Raw genomic sequence first — 19683 nt, 5'->3', positions numbered from 1 at the left:
ACGTTTAGTTTTAATGTTTTTTCTTTCTTACAAAATGAGGTTAGGATATTGGATTTTTTTTTTTGTCAAATGGGATGTGGAAAAAAACCCCAAAAACAGTTTGCTTAATGTGTGGCGCCACCTGCTGGGTGAGTTTGATTTTTGTACTGTATATAATAGAAAATCTCTTTTGGTATGATCTTCTCTGTTATCTTTACTTTGACTTCTTTTTGAGATAGTGAAGAATAAAAACTGTAAAATGTATGAGTTTATGTCAGGTTAAAAGCTAAAAATTAACATAAAATTAATAGCAAACAATGACATTGTTTAACTTAAAAATATATTCATTTTACTTTGGACTTGAAATACAATTAGGATAAATTTTATATCAAACAGATAAACATTCCATGAAAGGAACAATACAAAAAATGATGCAGGGTGTTGTGTCAGTTTAAAAATGCCAATTCATGTCCGCACATTTTATTTAAAATAAAAATATTTCAAATGGACCTATTTCAACAATAAAAAATAAACAAAATGGCTACAGATGAGAAAGAAGCTTCTTTATTCTGTCCAAAACGTCTTCTCCACACTTGGATCTATACTTAATATTTTTAAAGCTTCTTAATATTCAAGTCTTTTATGCCATTGTTGAAATTATTGCTTAGACTCACTCCTCTATATTTGAGTCAATAATAATTTTGCTGTTAAGATTAGGAAGTTTAACGTTAATCACATTAAGTTGAACAGAAGATGCTTCAGTATTCTAGAAGTGCACTCATTAAAAAAGCATTTAAATTACAAAACAAATTTGATTAAATCTTTGTACTGCAATTCATCCATCCATCCATTTTCTTACACCCTTCTCCCTAGTGGGGTCGGGAGGGGTGCTGGTGCCTATCTCCAGCTAATGTTCCGGACGAGAGGCGGGGTACACCCTGGACAGGTCACCCTGGACAGGCAATGTACTACAGTTATTTTCTATATTTCCTACAGGGAGTTGTTTCAGAAATCCTCTCTGTGTAGACGTTCATTGTCTCCTCCTGTCCACATGGAGGCAGCAGTCAGGTATTTGCTAAACTCCGCACTAAAACGAGAAGAATTGAGCGAAATTCAAGCCTGTGCTGAGATATTTTCATTTTGTCCGCACATCAGGTCTTTTATTGTTATCATTAATTTAAGTGCTTTATAGCATTCTTTTTTGTGTCAACTTAGCCACCGAAATAGTTTCTCGTTGAATTAATTTTCTGAATTCAATCGGAATCAACATAAGCAGCAGTGTTTTCGGTTACTGATGAGTACTGACCGTTTTAAAGTTCCGATAGACCGCAGGTTTAAATCTCTGGGTAGCAGGAGCAGCCAGCATGGACACTCGAGACCCAGTAAAGTGTTGGCCGAAAGGAACCAGGCGGTGGTGGCGGTTGGAGCCTGGGTGGAAGTCGGACAGGATTTCCTGGAGCACCCGGCTGTAAGCTTGGCTTTAAAATCTGCCGGACCTAGCTAGCTTTAACTTAGCCGTTACCAAGGCGATGAACGGTAGTGCCAAGAGTCACGTTTGTTTTGATAGAGTCCTTACTTTTAATACAGTTTTTATCCAGACCATTAAGAATTTATTAATTTTGCCCAAATGTCAAGTTTGACAATTTTATAAGTTATTATGAAATTGAATATATCAACTTTTGTCTATGGGTTAATTTTGCTGGGTATATTTTACATATAATTTAGGGACGCACTAATATTAAGCATTTTCAAAATGGTGATGCAACATTACAATTTTTTTACGGATATATTTACTGATATATATTTTTTCTCTACCATCGCTACTCCTTTGGGTGAAAATTTGATGTGTAGTGTAATCCAAGTTGGAGAAGAAATTAGCTGGATTGGATTGAGGAGTTAAAAAAGCAAGTAGGCCCTACATAATAGGCATTTGACTAATTGATCATCAGCACTTTTGTTGAGCATTTTTATAATGCAGAAAGACAAAGCAATATACATAGATAGTACTTGGTTTTATTTATCCAAACAATTATTAATGAATTTAATGCTATTCACCACATGAAAACATTTGACAGCCTTCGATCTTCCCACAAGTAGGGATCCCAATAAAACAACCCAAGAGCTCCAATCAAAATGTGTTTGGTTTAGAGATCCAAGTTGAGATATTTTTAATAGCCTTATTCTAAAACATTTTAGCTTTGTTGTTACTGATTAAATTTTTTGTAAATGGAGATTTTAGGGGTTGATAGTCTTGTTGTTTTCAGAGCTCTGTGTTTTGTTTTAGACCCTTGCTTTACTAACTGAGGAGCTACAGGCACAAAAGAGAAGGGAGGATGAAGACAACCTGAAGCGGTTTCAAGATGAAGTGCGACGACGAGTCGCACATCAAGCTCACGTGTGCAAGCAACAACAGCAACCTCACTCACATCCCTTGGTAAAGTATTCCCTCTTGACAGTGAAGTCCTGGAAAAAAGCAGACAAGAGCAAAGGGCTGATTTGTTGAAGGACACAGAGTGTAAAAAGCTCAGATGAGAACAAGAAGAAAGCAGAAAGTATTGCATCTCTTATTGGCATTGTAGCTCTGCTTCTCTTTATATTGAACAATGTTTTGTCAGCCCTTCAAACCAGCAACATGTTTGCTAACTACATATTTCTGTTTTTTTACTTTTCCAGGCTTTGTCTTGTTTGGCTTATGTCTTCATTTATTTTGTCTTGGTTTTTCAATGTTTTCATCTTACATTCTTTCATTGTGTATGGTGGTGCCCATTGTTCAAATCTGTCCTCATTTGAACAATGAGGACTGATTGTTCAAATTCTATAAATCATTTTAACACAAAATATCATGACATGAGGATATACTCTCTGACTTCACCCTCACCTATAGGCAGAAGTTATTCTAAATCTTGTATATTTATAAAATGTCTGTTATATTACACACCAAATATCACTTCAGAAGAGTATAAAGTGAAACACAAGGCTCAGAAAATTCACCCAACCTAAAAGGTTTTCCACCTTCCCTGTAGGTTCAGGCTTAAAACGAAAATTTTATCCTGTCTCCAGGGACTTTTTCTGTGGTCAGTTTTGTCCTAGACAATGTGATCGTTCCGTGGCAGAAGCATTTAAAAAATGGGCCCCAGAAAACAATTCTGGTTCCCGGTAAAGTTTCCTGGTACCCTTATGACATATTCAGAAAACAAAAATCACTTTTAATTGCACTTAAGCCAGCTACACTCTTTACATCTCCTCAACGTTGCAGAATGCCTGCACCCACCTAGCAACAGCTTGCTGTTATTTTCACAGTCATTTTTCATATCTGGAATTATGAAAACAAAAAAAGAAAACAAATGAGGTTTTTGCAACAATCTTCAAGCTAAAATAGTGATATTTTTCTTATTAGAAGATGTAGCTGAATAGTTAGCTCATCATTATGTTTTACACCGGTATGTTCTTAATAATACCAGGTTCTTAATAAACCTATGTGGTTTGCAAGCTGCACCATGGCACACAAGACATTCATTTTCCTGAAAAGATTATGACGTAGTTTAGCTTTCTGTCTTGACCGATCTTTTCATGGTAGATGTGTATGTCTTTGTCTAGGCAATACCCCACAGAGGACCTCCACATTATCAGATCCTGACTCAGCAGATATGCAAGGAAGAGGAGCATATCCACTCAGAACCTGCTGCACAACAAAGCAGTTCTCCAGAGGTGAGGTGAAGGTTCCTCAGCATAAGAGAAACAGAAAGCTGTGATGGAGTTTGTGCTGACATTGCAGACACTCTTTTTTATTTATTATAAATTCACACATTATAAATTCAACTGAAAACAAAACTAAAATCCCTGTTGCATAGTAAAATGTTTAAAAAAATATGTAAATTATTTTTTAAGAATGAATTGAAATCTTTTGTTCTTCAGCTAAAATGAAAGTGTGTTCATAAGTTAACTTGGGCTGATGAAGCTATTTTCTCCCTGGTTTGGTTTCGGGTCTGAAAACAAAAGGCTCTGAATCTAGTATTAAGCAGTTGCTGCGGGATTATGTATAAACATTATGAGTTATTTATGGGTGCAAACTGTAATGTGGAAGTTTATCCACCAGGGAGCACTTATAAATTTCTTTCAGCTGGTAAATAGTTCATGTTTTAATCTCAAACGAGTTTACAATTACTTTTTTGTCTGTTAGCATTTTTGTTGTGTTTTTGACCTCCAGAAGGATCAAAATATTTCCCTTTGTGTGACTTATCAGGTAATGTGACCATGTGGAATATTATTTATTTCTACTGTTTTCCAGTTGAGTAAGCCGCTGAGGCAGGTCAGACTCAGACTGGCTGCATGTCGGCTGACCCAAGGGAAGGAAGTGCTGTCAGATCTTCCAGGAGGCAGATGGAGCATCTCTCCAACCAGACATGTGAGTGTCTGTGTCTAAACCTTTGTTCTGCTTTTTTTTAGCACACTTCCTATGGTCATGTTTGTTTGGTTTTTTCCTGGAAGTTGTAGGAATAACTGAAAACATTTGTCTCTCCACTCATCAGACTGCTATTGCTTGTGTGTGGAGAACAGAGGAGGAACAGGAAAGAAGAGATGTTCCTCTCTTTAGTAGTCAACATGAATGTCCCCTTGTTCAGCAGAAGGTAACTGAATTTCTCAACATGCAGAAGTGAAGTCAAACATGTTATGTTATATTTTTTCAGACTTCAATTTTATATTTTTACTAATATATATTACGTTCTCCTTTACTAATATATTTACTATTTATATTTTTATTAATTTGTCTAATATCTGTGAGTGTTGGACAATAAACATGAACTTCAATTTTAAAGGTATTCTTACATCTCAAACCTTTTCCTATTTTCTCACATTAAAACCACAACTTCAGTGTATTGTATCTGGACCCTATGTAATAGAGCAACACAAAGCAATTTGTAATGTGAAGTAGAAGGAATCGGTGCCTAGTTTTACAAATAAAAGAAATAATCTAGAAATTGTGGCATGTGTTGAGCCTTGGCACAGAGACTGAAACTTTTTCCAATTTGCTTCTTATAGTAGTTGTGCTATGCTGTTTTGATTCTCAGATGATGGATTAAAGAGCTTTCTGCAGATGTCCAAATCTCAGCATATAGTTTTATAACCTAATTCAGTTTTAAACCTCTCTGCTGCATTTCTTTGTCAGCATGATGTGTGTTTAAGAATTCAAACCTCCACACACCTGCTGTATATATAGGTGCCTATCAATCAATCAATCAAACTTTATTTGTATAGCACATTTCAGCAGCAAGGCATTTCAAAGTGCTTTACATCAAATCAAACACAAAAACACAATGCAACATAGAATCAACAATAAAAACACAACATAGTTAGATTCCGTCAATAAATTTGCAATTGATTACATTTCGAATACAACTCTAAACAAGTGGGTTTTTAGTTGAGATTTAAAGGAAGTCAGTGTTTCAGCTGTTTTACAGTTTTCTGGAAGTTTTCTGTTTTCTTTTACAGTTTTCTGGAAGCTAACATCCTATTCACATGCTAGCCACTAGTTAGACGGCTCCAGATGGTTGGATTTTATTTAGGAATATTGCAGTAAGACAAGTTAAATACAAACAATATTTCACTTTTTAATTTCCATTTTTAAAAAAACATTTATCCTTTTAATTAAACTCTACAATGGTGCTTCCTTATGACATAAAATGCTAATATATTAACAGTGAAGGTTGTGGTTATAATGTGGCAACATTAAAAAACATTAAAAACACAGCAGGTATGAATAATTTTGCAAGATGCTGAGAACAGCTGAGAGTTGGGCTAAAATGATTACTCGTGATGAACTGATTATTGAAATAACTGTCAACTAATGTAGACATACACAGACATAGATTTTATTGTCATTCAATTGTACATTTAAAAATGTACATCTTTAAAGAAATTTTTTTGCAAGGCTCCAATAACAATAAATAAATAATAATAAAAGTATCAATATAAATGTATACAACAAAAGTAAAATACCGGTATGTAAATAATATGTATAATAATAAGAATGTATAACAATAATGCGTAATAAGTACAATATGTAAATAAAAGCATATAGTATGCAATTAGTTGTAAACTGTAGTACACAGATAGAAAAAAAAAAACATTTGCTGAAAGAACAACACAGTTTGAGCAGCAAATAAGCCAAAAGTATAAAAAAATATAAATATTTAGCCTTTTTTGTACACATCCTGCCCACAACTCCTTGAGTGGCAGTTTCAGCTTAAACTAGTTCAAATTTTGACTGCCAAACCTCAGCAGAGAATAATTACAACTGTAAAACTTTGGCAAGTTCCTTTTTATATTCATTTATATTATTTTAGATTTAGATTTATGTTCTTCATACATCAGAAGAACATAATGGGGAATTTTTAGGATTTGTCTGAGTGTTTTTATTATATTTTTAAAAAGATATTATTTCTTTTTCATCTTCCACTTTAGGCCTGGAGTTTGTCATTTTAGACACAATTATCTGATTTTAAATTTCTTTGAGATGCTGACATCCAGCCGTCTGTCCATTCAGTCTGTGAGAAAGTCAGCCATCTGTTTACTTTTTCTCCATGGACCATTCATCTTTTTTCTTTCTTTCTTCCTTTATTTATTTCTCTCTTTTTCTATTTCACTCTCCTTCTCTTTCTTTCTTTGGTTCAACGTGACCATACCTTCTTGTTCAGGTTGTTTCTCTGGACACACAAGTGTCCAAGTCAGTGCTGTACATGTATATATATTTATGCATATACATGTACAGTATAAATATATATATATTTCCCAACAAATACAAATTTAACAAAAATCTGAAACTTTCATTCTGGAAAAGTGAAGAATTTTAAAAAGAGGAAATTAGTAGGAGCTATATTAGAGACAGATTTGTATTTTTTACTGTTTTTGCCGTATTATTGTAAAAGTTACAAAATACTAATTCATGCCCCATTTTTTTTAGATTTCCATAAAATATTGACATTTCATGCAATTTTTATGTTCCACAATAATCTTAATAAAGTACATTCAAGATTGTTGTAAAGTGACAAAATGTGGATGTGAATACTTTTGCATGTTGTCGTGTCCCTTATAACGCTTTCGTATGTTTAAGGTCAGCGGACACACCCTACTGAATCCGAATAATTCACTCTTTGATCACGGTTCTAATACGAGCCTAGAAGTCCCAAAGTTTCTCTGGCCAGCGACGGATGAAGAAAAAATGAAAAAGCAGGTAGATGAACATCAGATTTTACTTGTTTTTCTGCTGTTTGACTAAAATTTCACTGCTGACTCTCTATCTTTCTCCGCAGCGAATGTCTCAGTTCCTGAAGCACCGCCGCCTGGTCATGAACACTGAACGGGAGCAGGTGAAGGAGAACCAACAGCTTAGGAAACACCTGAAGAGGACTGCAAGGTGACCAGACTACCACTGATTCTCCTGCATCACTTTCTGCTGCTGTTTTCACCCAACAATATTGTTGATAGACCTCACTCTAAAAAGGGTTTTTGGGTTGTAGTTCATCTTACAAACTTATTTACATTAATTTCTCTTAATCCTTTAGTTTAGTGATGACAATTAACTTTTTTGTGTTCAATTATCTTAAAAGTTACAAAGCTTTAACTTAAATGAATATTTTACTTCGACTTTACTTGAAACAACTGAGTTCAATGCCAGTTTTGTATCCTATATCTGACCAACTCAATTTGCTAAGTTTATCCAACTCAATATATTACAGTCATCCAACTCAATTCATAAAGTTTACCCAACTCAATACTTCATTAAGTATGTTTAACACAACAATTTTAAGTCACTCTTACTTAAATTATTTATTTTTTCTAATAAATAATTCATAGATTAATAGTCTCTATTTTTATATGTGTTATACAATTGCGCAGCCCACATGGGCTTACAAAACACAATAAAAACATACAAACAAGCGGATGGACAGAAATATTCTTTAAACAAAAAATGTTAATTTTCTAAAGTGGCAGGCCTTCAAAATAAACTGTGATAACTGAAACACAACTCAGTTTATACTTTATATTCCAGATCACAACAACATTTGACTCAGGTTATTTTATGTTTGTTTACCTTTGCTGTGGTGCGTTACAGCCACTGTAATTTCTGAATGTTCAATAAACGACAAAATTGGACTAATTAACTCGTTTGTGAGTATACGTCACTCACAGGAAACATCAAATAGGACAAATATGTTTTGTGAAGTATTTAACAAACAAATGGCTCTTATCACAAGAATTATGTGAAATAAAATATATTTTCTAATATTTTAAAAAATGTTTCTGGCATCTTGCTTAGAGCACAGAGTCTGAGAGGCTTTTCCTCTATCAAATATGCTATTTATTTTCATCTCTTATTTAATGGAAATATTGATGTTGATGAGATTTTCTCCAAAATGACAAGCTTTTTCAACCTGCACAGTTCCGCTGTTGAAAATGAGGAGCTAATATTCACAAAGGACATTTAAATAAAGTCCTGTCCAACATCTGGTTTAAGGTGACACCTCTGGAACCTGTTGCTGGAGGAAAATATTACAACTTCATAAAATGCACTTTTTTTTTTTTCCTCACCAAGGGGTTTTGTTGTGGGCTCCAGTGTCCTTATATGACCATAGGCTGGCAGGAAAGGTGGAGAGAGAGGGGGAAAGACATGCGGCAAATGTCGCCGGGTCTGGGAATCGAACCCGTGACGGCCGTGCCGAGGACCCAAGGCCTCCAAACGTGGGTCGCGCCATCCCCCTCGCCACCACAGCACGCCCATAAGATGCACTTTTAACTTAACTGTGCTCTTTGGTGTGGTTTTCGTCCTGGTCGTGGAACACTGGACCAGCTCTGGAGGGTGCATGGGAGTTCGCCCAACCAGTCTACATGTGTCTTGTGGACTTGGAGAAGGCGTTCGACCGTGTCCCTCGGGGAGCCCTGTGGGGGTTTCCCCGGGAGTATGGGGTACCGGGCTCCTTGATACGGGCTGTCAGGTCCCTATATGACCGGTGTCAGAGTCTGGTCCACATTGCCGGCAGTAAGTCGGGCTCGTTTCCGGTGAGAGTTGGACTCCACCAGGGCTGCCCTTTGTCACCGATTCTGTTCGTTACTTTTATGGACAGAATTTCTAGGCGCAGCCAGAGTGTTGAGGGGATCCGTTTTGGTGGCCTTAGGATTGGATCTCTGCTTTTTGCGGATGATGTGGTCCTTTTGGCTTCATCAGGTCGTGATCTGCAGCTCTCGCTGGAGCGGTTCACAGCCTAGTGTGAAGAGGCCAGGATGGCGATCAGTGCCTCCAAATCCGAGGCCATGGTCTTGAGCCGGAGAAGGGTAGAGTGCCTTCTCCGGGTCGGAGGGGTGTCCTCCCCCAAGTGGAGGAGTTCAAGTATCTCGGGATCTTGTTCACGAATGAGGGAAGAAGGGAGCGGGAGATCGACAGGCGGATTGGTGCAGCGTCTGCCGTCAAGCGGGCGCTGTACCGGTCTGTCGTGGTGAAGAGAGAACTGAGCCAGAAAGCGAAGCTCTCGATTTACCGGTCGATCTACGTTCTCACCCTCATCTATGGTCATGAGCTTTGGGTCATGACCAAAAGAATGAGATCGCGGATACAAGCGGCCGAAATGGGTTTTCTCCATAGGGTGTCTGGGCTCTCCCTTAGAGATAGGGTGAGAAGCTCAGTCATCCGGGAGGGACTCCGAGTAGAGCCGCTGTGCCTTCGCATCGAGAGGAGCCAGTTGAGGTGGCTCGAGCATTTGGTCAGGATGCCTCCTGGACGCCTCCCTGGTGAGGTGTTCCGGGCACGTCCCACCAGAAGGAGGCCCCGGGGAAGACCCAGGTCACGCTGGAGGGACTATGGACTTGGGATTCCTCCGGAGGAGCTGGGGAGAGGGAAGTCTGGGTCTCCCGTCTGAAGCTGCTACCCCCACGACCCGACTCCGGATAAGCGGAAGAAGATGGATGGATGTATGGATGGATAGATGGATGGATGTGCTCTTTGGTTCCTCCTATCAGGCTGAAATTTCTCATTTGAGGTCATCAAACCAAATTTCAGATCTATCATAACTGACTGACACCTGCTGGCCTTAGATTTGCTTCTGACTATGAGAAGCCAGTAACCTCTTCCCAGTGTCAGAATTTCAATGAGGAAGAATCTGCATTAGGTTTTCTATCACTTTAATATGTCTGCTTTAACTGATGTATATTCGCATGAAAAATAATTCAATAGTTTTATTTACAGGTTTTATATCTTCATGTCATGAGGTAGATCTCAGCTGCCTGCTGAGAGAAAAAGAAGATCTCGGTCTCAAAAAGTTTGGGATTCCCTTGTCTAAACCCACTTTGTTCCTCTGCTAATAAATTACAATATCCTAAATACTTAATTAACCTTTCATCTTGTTATGGATTCTGTTTCCCTCTATTTTATCTGCTTACACGTGCATGCTGCAGCTTACATAACCATGTTTATGTGTGACTGTCACCGGTCATACATAAACAGACTGAAACTGATTGGACTTTTAGGGAGGGTACAGATTGCTAGAGAAGAATAAAAGCTAAACTCGTGCTACAATCCTTGTCTTACTTGGTTGCATCCATAAGGTGAGTTAAGTGTGTCCCAGCGCTGGCTGGTGAATGTAGCTCTGTATCTGCTTCATTTGTATGACATGTATGGCTTGTAACATTTGATCATTTTCTGCATTTAAAGCCGTTTTTTATACTTAAACAAATCTTATTTGGCTAAGTATGAAAACTTAACAGTGTTATGGTCAAAAACTGGTAAACAGACCTGGGTGTGCACAGAGATAAAAATGATTGAACTACAAAAATTTTGAACACTTGATTAAAGTTTATAAACCCATCTATGTAAATGAATGCCCCTGTAGTTCATAGTTACTTGAGAATCAGCAGTTAGAGACTTTAGGGTTGGTTTAATTATAGATTTTTGCCAATCAGATGGAACCAAATCTTGTTGAAAACATGTGAAAAAATGATTGAAGAAAATTTGAAATAAACCAGACTGTTTGTTTTAAGACTTCATTTGACAGATTATCTTAACCCATAGCCTCCCCAAATTTTAACTTATCAGTGACCTTATGAAATTCCTTTTCCAAACATAAAGAGTTTAATTGAAGATTTGAGAAACTCCTTGGCATAAAACATTCAATTTGATTTTTAATAGCTACTGTTCTTTCTAAATGAGAACAATCCCTTTTAGGAGAGACAAAACTATCAGAAAATAAATCTCCAGCCTTGTCAATATTAAGACACAAGGAGCCATCCACCTAAACCACTTCTAAGGGGATGTTTTTAATTTTTCTGGGGCCTAATTGATTTATAACATTCCAAAATTCCTTTCCTGTCTCACTCCTCTCAAATAAGGGCTGCCTGAGCCAAAAAACCCAGGTAAAAAAGCAATCATTTAGTAATTTCCTTAATTATTTGAAGCAAACAAAATTATTTGCGTAAGACTGACTTAGATTTCTCATTTTAAACACACGTAATGAAATAATTTTTAAAATACGTAATAAATTGAGTTGAATGAACTTAATGAATTGATTTGGATAAACTTAATTTAATTACTTGTTACCAATTGAAGCAATTCATTTAAGTTGGTTCAACTAATTTCTTTTTATAGTGCTTCACAGAAGGAAAAAAGAAGTCTTGGTCAGATTTAAACATTTTTTTTCATTTAAGGATCAAAGCAGAGAAAGAAAAGCTTCGTCAGGATGAGGAGATGAAGTTAGAGAGAGCTCGGACGCTTGTGGAGGCCAGGCAGAGGCTGGAAGAGCGAGAACTGCAGGTTCTGGAGCAGCTGGCGCTGGAGGAGGAGGAGGAGAAGGAGAGAGCTATGCAGCTGCAGAGGAGGAAGAGGGAGGAGAAAGAGAAGAACAATGACAAGTGGAAAGACTCTGCGAGGTAATCTAACTGATGTCCGACCTACTGACTCTGATGAAGCTGTAGAAATATGTCAATCTGTGTAGCAGTGAGAATACTGTAGCTCAGTTATCATTCTCCACTTCCTTAAACTCCCAGAGCCAAGCAAACATCTCAAAGAATTTGGAGTTCTAGTTAAAATATAAAGGAGGTCCCTGATGTTCTGGACTGATTTTATTGGGATTATTTCATATATGAACCTTTTGCTGTCATGCTTATAAAATAAGTTATTAAGTTTACAAAAAAAATGAAACAATGTAAACTTATATGAGCAAAATCTTTATTTTAGTACTTTGTATATGCATATATATGTATATATGTGTATATATATATACATATATATATATATATATATATATATATATATATATATATATATATATATATATATATATATATATATATGTGTGTGTGTGTATATAAATAGCATTTAAGATGAAAACATCTTGGTCTGAAAATATGTTTTTTCCAAAACTCCTCTGGTGGCATAGTTTTAGCTTTACTTGGTTCAAATTCACTAAAGGATTTCCTTGGAACTGCATTTTAGGCAATAAAAGTCTTATTTTTTATTTGAAAAAGTAATTAAATGCAGGGTTTCTCCCAGAAAACTTGCTGAAAACCGCCTCAGGGCGCTACCATGATTTTGTATTAAAATATGTTAAACAGAGAGGAATATTAAATATTAATGAGTAATTTTATGCTACGGGAAAGGAGAGCCCAGACACCATATGGAGAAAACCCATTTCGGCCGCTTGTATCCGCGATCTCATTCTTTTGGTCATGACCCAAAGCTCATGACCATAGATGAGGGTGAGAACGTAGATCGACCGGTAAAACGAGAGCTTCGCTTTGTGGCTCAGCTCTCTCTTCACCACGACGGACCGGTACAGCGCCGCTTGACGGCAGACGCTGTGCCAATCCGCCTGTCGATCTCCCGCTCCCTTCTTCCCCCATTCGTGAACAAGATCCCGAGATACTTGAACTCCTCCACTTGGGGCAGGACACCCCCCCTGACCCGGAGAAGGCACTCTACCCTTTTTGGCTCAAGACCATGGCCTCGGATTTGGAGGCACTGATTGCCATACCAGCCGCTTCACACTCGGCTGCGAACCGCTCCAGCGAGAGCTGCAGATCACGTCCCAATGAAGCCAAAAGGACCACATCATCCGCAAAAAGCAGAGATCCAATCCTAAGGCCACCAAAACGGATCCCCTCAACACCCTGGCTGCGCCTAGAAATTCTGTCCATAAAAGTAATGAACAGAATCGGTGACAAAGGGCAGCCCTGGCGGAGTCCTACTCTCACCGGAAACGAGCCCGACTTACTGCCGGCAATGTGGACCAGACTCTGACACCGGTCATACAGGGATCTGACAGCCCGTATCAAGGAGCCCGGTACCCCATACTCCCGGGGAAACCCCCACAGGGCTCCCCAAGGGACACGGTCGAAAGCCTTCCCCAAGTCCACAAAACACATGTAGACTGGTTGGGTGAACTCCCATGCACCCTCCAGGACCCTGCTGAGGGTGTAGAGCTGGTCCAGTGTTCCACGACCAGGACGAAAACCACACTGCTCTTCCTGAATCTGTGGTTCGACAATCCGATGGACCCTCCTCTCCAGAACCCCCGAATAGACCTTGCCAGGGAGGCTTAAGAGTGTGACCCGCCTATAATTGGAGCACACCCTCCGGTCCCCCTTTTTGAACAGGGGGACCACCACCCCGGTCTGCCAATCCAGGGGAACTGCCCCCGATGTCCATGCGATATTGCAGAGTCGCGTTAGCCAACACAACCCTACAACATCCAGAGCCTTGAGGAACTCCGGGCAGATCTCATCCACCCCCCGGGCCCTGCCACCGAGGAGCTTTTTGACCATCCCGGCGACCTCGACCCCAGAGATTGGAGAGCCCAACCCAGAGTTCCCAGGCTCAGCTTCCAAAATGGAAGGCATGTTGGTGGGATTGAGGAGGTCTTCGAAGTATTCTGCCCACCGGCCCACAACATCCCAAGTTGAGGTCAGCAGCACACCATCCCCACTGTAAACAGTGTTGGTGCTGTACTGCTTCCCCTCCTGAGACGCCGGATGGTGGACCAGAATAGCCTCGAAGCCGTACGGAAGTCTTTCTCCATGGCCTCTCCAAACTCCTCCCACACCCATGTTTTTGCCTCAGCAACCACCCGAGCGGCATGCCGCTTCGCCCGCCGGTACACATCAGCTGCTTCCGGAGTCCCACAGGCCAAAAAGGCCCGATAGGACTCCTTCAGCCTGACGGGTTCCCTCACCGGAGGTGTCCACCAACGGGTTCGAGGGTTGCCGCTGCGATAGGCACCGACAACCCTGCGGGACAGCTCAGATGAGACGCCTCGACAATGGAGGCACGGAACACGGTCCACTCAGACTCCATGTCCCCCCACTTCCCCCGGGACGTGTTCAAAGTTCTGCTGGAGATGGGAGTTAAAGCTCCGTCTCACAGGGGATTCCTCCAGACGTTCCCAGCAGACCCTCACAACACGTTTGGGCCTGCCAGGTCTGACCGGCATCCTCCCCCACCAGCGGAGCCAACTCACCACCAGGTAGTGGTCAGTGGACAGCTCTGCACCTCTCTTCACCCGAGTGTCCAAGACATACGGCCACAGATCCGATGAAACGATGACAAAGTCAATCATCGAACTGCGGCCTAGGGTGTCCTGGTGCCAAGTGCACATATGGACACCCTTCTGCTTGAACATGGTGTTCATTATGGACAATCCATGACGAGCACAGAAGTCCAACAACAGAACACCACTCGAGTTTAGATCGGGGGGGCCGTTCCTCCCAACCACGCCCCTCCAGGCCTCACTGTCATTGCTCACGTGAGCATTGAAGTCGCCCAGCTGAACAAGGGAGGTGGAGCACTCTCCAGTACCCCCTCTAGGGACTCCAAGCACAAACGACAGTCAGGACCCGTCCCCCCACCCGTAGGCGGAGGGAGGCTACCCTCTCATTCACCGAGGTAAACCCCAACGTACAGGCGCCAAGATGGGGAGCAACAAGTATGCCCACTCCTGCCCGACGCCTCTCACCTTGGGCAACTCCAGAGTGGAAGTATGTCCAGCCCCTCTCAAGGAGACTGGTTCCAGAACCAGAGCCATGCGTCGAGGTGAGACCGACTATTTCTCAGCCTCACACACTAGCTCCTTCCCCACCAGAGGGGTGACATTCCGCCAGGGTCCCCTCCTTCGGCCGCCACCCAGCACACAATGCACCCGACCCCTGCATAATGAGTTAAATCCACTGCACTGCGCAGCAATGCACAGCAAACGAGAAACTTACTTCAATGCTGCTAATGTGGCTTTAGTAGCTCTTCCATTTTGTGTCTGTTGAGTTTTTAATAAGGGCTACAGAAAATGCCTTGGTTACTCAAGTTTGTGGGACAAGTTTCTCAGATCTCTGCGCACATTAACTCTGGTTGACTAAGTGGACAAAGCATTTGATGTGGTTTGATGCATCGTGTAAACAAAAAAATAGTATTAAAAATAATAATGTTGGCGTGTGCCGTGGTGGTGTAGGGGATATTGCAACCCATGTTTGGAGGCCTTGTGTCCTCGTTGCGGCTGTCGCGGGTTCGACTCCCGGAGCCGAGTATATTTGCTGCATGTCTTCCCCTCTCTGCTTCCCCCTTTCTTTTCAGCCTACTTTCATATAAGGGACACTAGAGCCCACAAAAAGACCCCCTGGAGGGGTAAAAAAAAAATTTTTTTAAAAAATGGTAATATAAAACCAGCGTGAAGCGTGACTAACAGGAAAGCATGAAAGCTCCTCAAAGGACTGAGTGGTTAGTGGTGGTTTGCTAACCACTGAGGCACCGGCCAACCGGGACCATACATAAACTTAACAGGGAAGACAGAGCCATACGCTGGGCAGCCTGTTGAGATGTAAACGCCCCACATAATTCTTTGTTCACAAAGATAAATCATTCTCACCACTACAAGTTACTACAAGTTATTCCTGCGGTTCACATAGACTTGCACAACCAGAGCTAAAACTGTGGGTTTTAAACTCTTACTTTGATGTGAAGTTTGCCAAAGAAAAATAATTCCATGCAGGGGTTTATGTAAATATCCATATAGGTCAGCCTGTGTCCAGTTTGTGTGAAAGGAGCCGCGCGATCTGCACTGAGGTAAACTTAAGAGATCAAGCAGTGTCAGCAGGACGTGAGGCAACGTGCAGAGGAGTCAGCTGTGAGATTGGTCCGCTCTCCCAGCTTAAAATGCATAAACTATAAACGTAACTTTTAGGAATAAATTTGCTCCGCCAGTGGAACGCTCTGAGCAACAGAATCGCTTTCAGTCCGGAATAAATTTTAAAAAAATGTAAAAAAATTTAATTAATATTTTTTTTGGATGATTAACTTTTCTAATAACAAAATTGAGCAACACCTGACTATGGCGGCCACCAGGCTTATACTACACTGGGGGAAACCCTGAAGTGATTTATTTATTTTCATTTTTAATGTATTTCTAATATTGTGTAAAAAAGCTTAAGTTGTTAAATGAATGTGCCAATTTTTTAAAAATTCAATTAATCAATTGTCAGAATAATCAATAGATTAATCAATAATTAGTAATAAATGCATCCCCAATTGCTGAAATAATAGCATACTCAGAGCAAAACTGTACAAAAACTATATACAGTGTGCATTAAAGGTAAAAAAAACCCTGTTGACTGTAAACATGTTGTGCCCAGTCCTGCATCACCTGATTCAAATTCTGTAAGGAAAAAAATAATCATCTATCCAATTAATCTGGATTAATCCAAAAATCATCAACATATCAGTCCTACACCTAAGAAAGGGTTATTAATGCAAATGCATCCTTTGCAGCAAATGATCAAGCGTTCACTAAAAAGATTCTGTTATTTCATTTAGGCAATAAATGTCTATTTTCTTATTTAAAAAAGGAATTGAATCATTGTTTATTTAAATCTTTTTATGTTTTTCTAATGTATAAAAAGACATAATACAAATGTTGCCAATTTTTCATACAAATAATGGATTATTAGTTAATAACTAAAATAATTGTTAGTTGCAGCCATACAATCTTTTTTTCAGCTACTTCAACATGAAGTGTTTTATTTTAATCCGTTTTAATGTGCAAACAGCCAAATTGCTGCTTGCAGTTAACAGAAAGTAGCCTGTAAGCATTTCTGAGCTGAATAATAACCTGTATGTGACTCTCTGCAGGTTTGTTGAGGCTCTGAGAGCTCAGATGAAGGAGCGTTTGTCTCAGATGAAGCTGGAGCTCCCTACTCTCTGCTGCTGTGCCTCCTCTTTTTGGGATTCCCACCCTGACACCTGTGCCAACAACTGCATCTTCCACAACAACCCCAGAGGTACTAACAGCAACCCTTATTCCCATGCACACATATGGTCTGTGAACTTCTGTCTAAAATGCTTCTCTCCTCCACAGCGTATGCCAAAGCTCTGCAGTTAACACTAGTGAATTTGGATTTACAGTAATGGAAACTGCAGTTTCTGAAGGAACTGGTGTCCGGCTCTCAGTTTTTGTCAGATGTTTAATTAGACTTTAAGTGGTTGCATCATTAGAAGACATGTTGTAGTACTTTTCACACATGTTCTCTTTAGGGTGAATTTGGCTGCTTTTGTTTTATGTCACCAAATTACCTGGCCAGTTTAACATTCCCAGTGATTTTAATAGCACTCTGATTGGATTAATTATTATCCCCATTACTCTTTGTTAAGATTCTAATCCAGCTCAAACGCAACTTTCTAACAATTTAAGCAATACTTTTCTGGATTAGGCATAATAAATATTTTTCTTTGTTTGCATTTTGTTAACATTTTTTCTCATTGTATTTATTGTAAACTATGAACGCTGTGTATATGTGAACATTGCACATGTAATTTTGGCATAATTTTACAAAGTCAGTAACCAATCAGGAAATAAGTATCTGTTAAACTTGAATTCCACTCATTGTTGTCGGGTGGATTTCACAAGAATTGACCTTCTGCTCTGGTGTTTTTTAAAAGAAGTATTAAAAAATAAAATCTCACTTTTCCCTCACTATCTGTTAGTTTCTGAGATTTCAGAATCAATACCACTCTCTGACAGGAATGTCCTGATATAGTCAGACTATATAGATATAGTCACTTATAGTGTTTCTTTAAGGCTTTATATAGTGCATTGCAAATGGCTTTTTTCAGATCCTAAACATAAGTGTTTATTAAAGTTGTAATGAAAAAGATAATTGATATTTTATGCTTATGCTTATACCTCACTGTTTATAGCACTGTTTATTTCTCCATATTTATTATTATTATTATTATTATTATTATTATTATTATTATTATTATTATTATTATTATTATTATCATTATTATCATCATTATCATTATTATTAATATCATTAGAGGTTAATTTCTTCACTGACAATATATTTAATATTTGGCACCTACAAATACCGGTACTCAATACACTGCCACAAAAATTCAAACATTTTAGTTGAACAAACAACAGTTGTACTTGGGTAAATATTGCTGTTTTACATCAACATGAATTGTAATTGAAGCACTTTTTGAAATAAATGAACAGCTTCTGATTTAATCAGCAACAATAATTTGACGTTTTGTGGACAGATGATTAAAAAAAATTAGGACTAAAACTCAATTTAAGCAAAGCCCTTCAAATGCAAAAGGAAGAAATAGCTATCCAGGTTACCTGTGAAAGTTGCTGACTTTTTCAGTTTTTTACTATTTTATTTTAGCAATTTGAAGGTAGTTTATGAATCATTTCAAATATGTCATCCACAGTTTTAGTTCCAAAAATCTCCAACAAAACTGGTTGGATGACACAGGATCTCTTGAGAGTGATTTGTTCTTAATATTATGATACATGTTTTTCCTCTTCAATCTCAAAGTAATTACACCATGCCAATACACACCAAACTAATCTGGCAGAATGAGGTCAAACAGCGGTTCAGTTCAAAATGTATTACATATCTGTCCATTCCTGGTGCTTATCTCTAGGCGTCTACGGGTGAGAGGCGGGGTCACCCTGGACAGGTTGACAGTCCATCGCAGGAAAACACAGAGTCAGACACACGGCAAACAACCATGCATGCACACACTCACACCTTAGAAGAATTTAGAGAGACCCATCAACCTAACAGCCATGTTTTTGGGCTGTGGGAGGAAGCCGGAGTACCTGGAGAGAACCCACCATGCACAGGGAGAACATGCAAACTCCATGCAGAAAGACTCTTAGCCTGGAATCTTGCTGTAAGCCAGGCAACACTGCTATCAACTGCGCCACTGTGCACCCCTGGTTTACAGTAGTTTAATTTATTGAGGAAGAAACTTGGTAGAAAATGTTTTCCTTTGCTCCCAACTAAGTATGGCAAGCCATTTACCATATAATGGTCATTTCCTCAGTTCAGTTCTTATCAAAACTATTTTGTTGTCAGAAAATGGTTCTTACTATCCAATCATATCTTTTCTCATTCATACAATTTTGGCTTTCAAAATAGTAACTACAATCTAATTTAATTGTATTTTATTTATTACAATTCTGTGTTGCTCAAATCAAAAGAGCAATGAGTTTATGGTAATGGAGAGACATAACCATATTTCTTTGCTGTAAACATGAATAGATTGTGTAAAATTGTTTCATTTAATCATTTATTAATTAAAGTACGTAAGAAATGAGAAAGGAAAGTGGGCAGATTAAACAGAAATTATGCAAAGTGGACATTCTGCTTGAATGACCACTTTTTACA

At 39.2% G+C, this 19683-nt stretch overlaps 1 protein-coding gene across 1 annotated transcript; it reads left to right on the top strand.

Annotated features, from left to right (window-relative positions):
• Positions 1 to 998: 998 nt before the first annotated feature.
• Positions 999 to 17961, top strand: ccdc15 (coiled-coil domain containing 15). Its single transcript, XM_044141565.1, has 10 exons — positions 999 to 1447; positions 2264 to 2413; positions 3577 to 3687; positions 4268 to 4384; positions 4509 to 4607; positions 7091 to 7210; positions 7290 to 7393; positions 11671 to 11892; positions 17132 to 17280; positions 17358 to 17961. The coding sequence occupies exons 1-10, from the start codon at positions 1274 to 1276 to the stop codon at positions 17405 to 17407; spliced, it is 1296 nt and encodes a 431-aa protein (XP_043997500.1). The 5' UTR covers positions 999 to 1273; the 3' UTR covers positions 17408 to 17961.
• The last annotated feature ends 1722 nt before the right edge of the window (positions 17962 to 19683 follow it).

The sequence above is a fragment of the Gambusia affinis genome, linkage group LG15 (assembly GCF_019740435.1).
Source record: "Gambusia affinis linkage group LG15, SWU_Gaff_1.0, whole genome shotgun sequence".
NCBI lineage: Eukaryota > Metazoa > Chordata > Actinopteri > Cyprinodontiformes > Poeciliidae > Gambusia > Gambusia affinis.
This window is presented reverse-complemented; position numbering and strand designations above follow the sequence as displayed.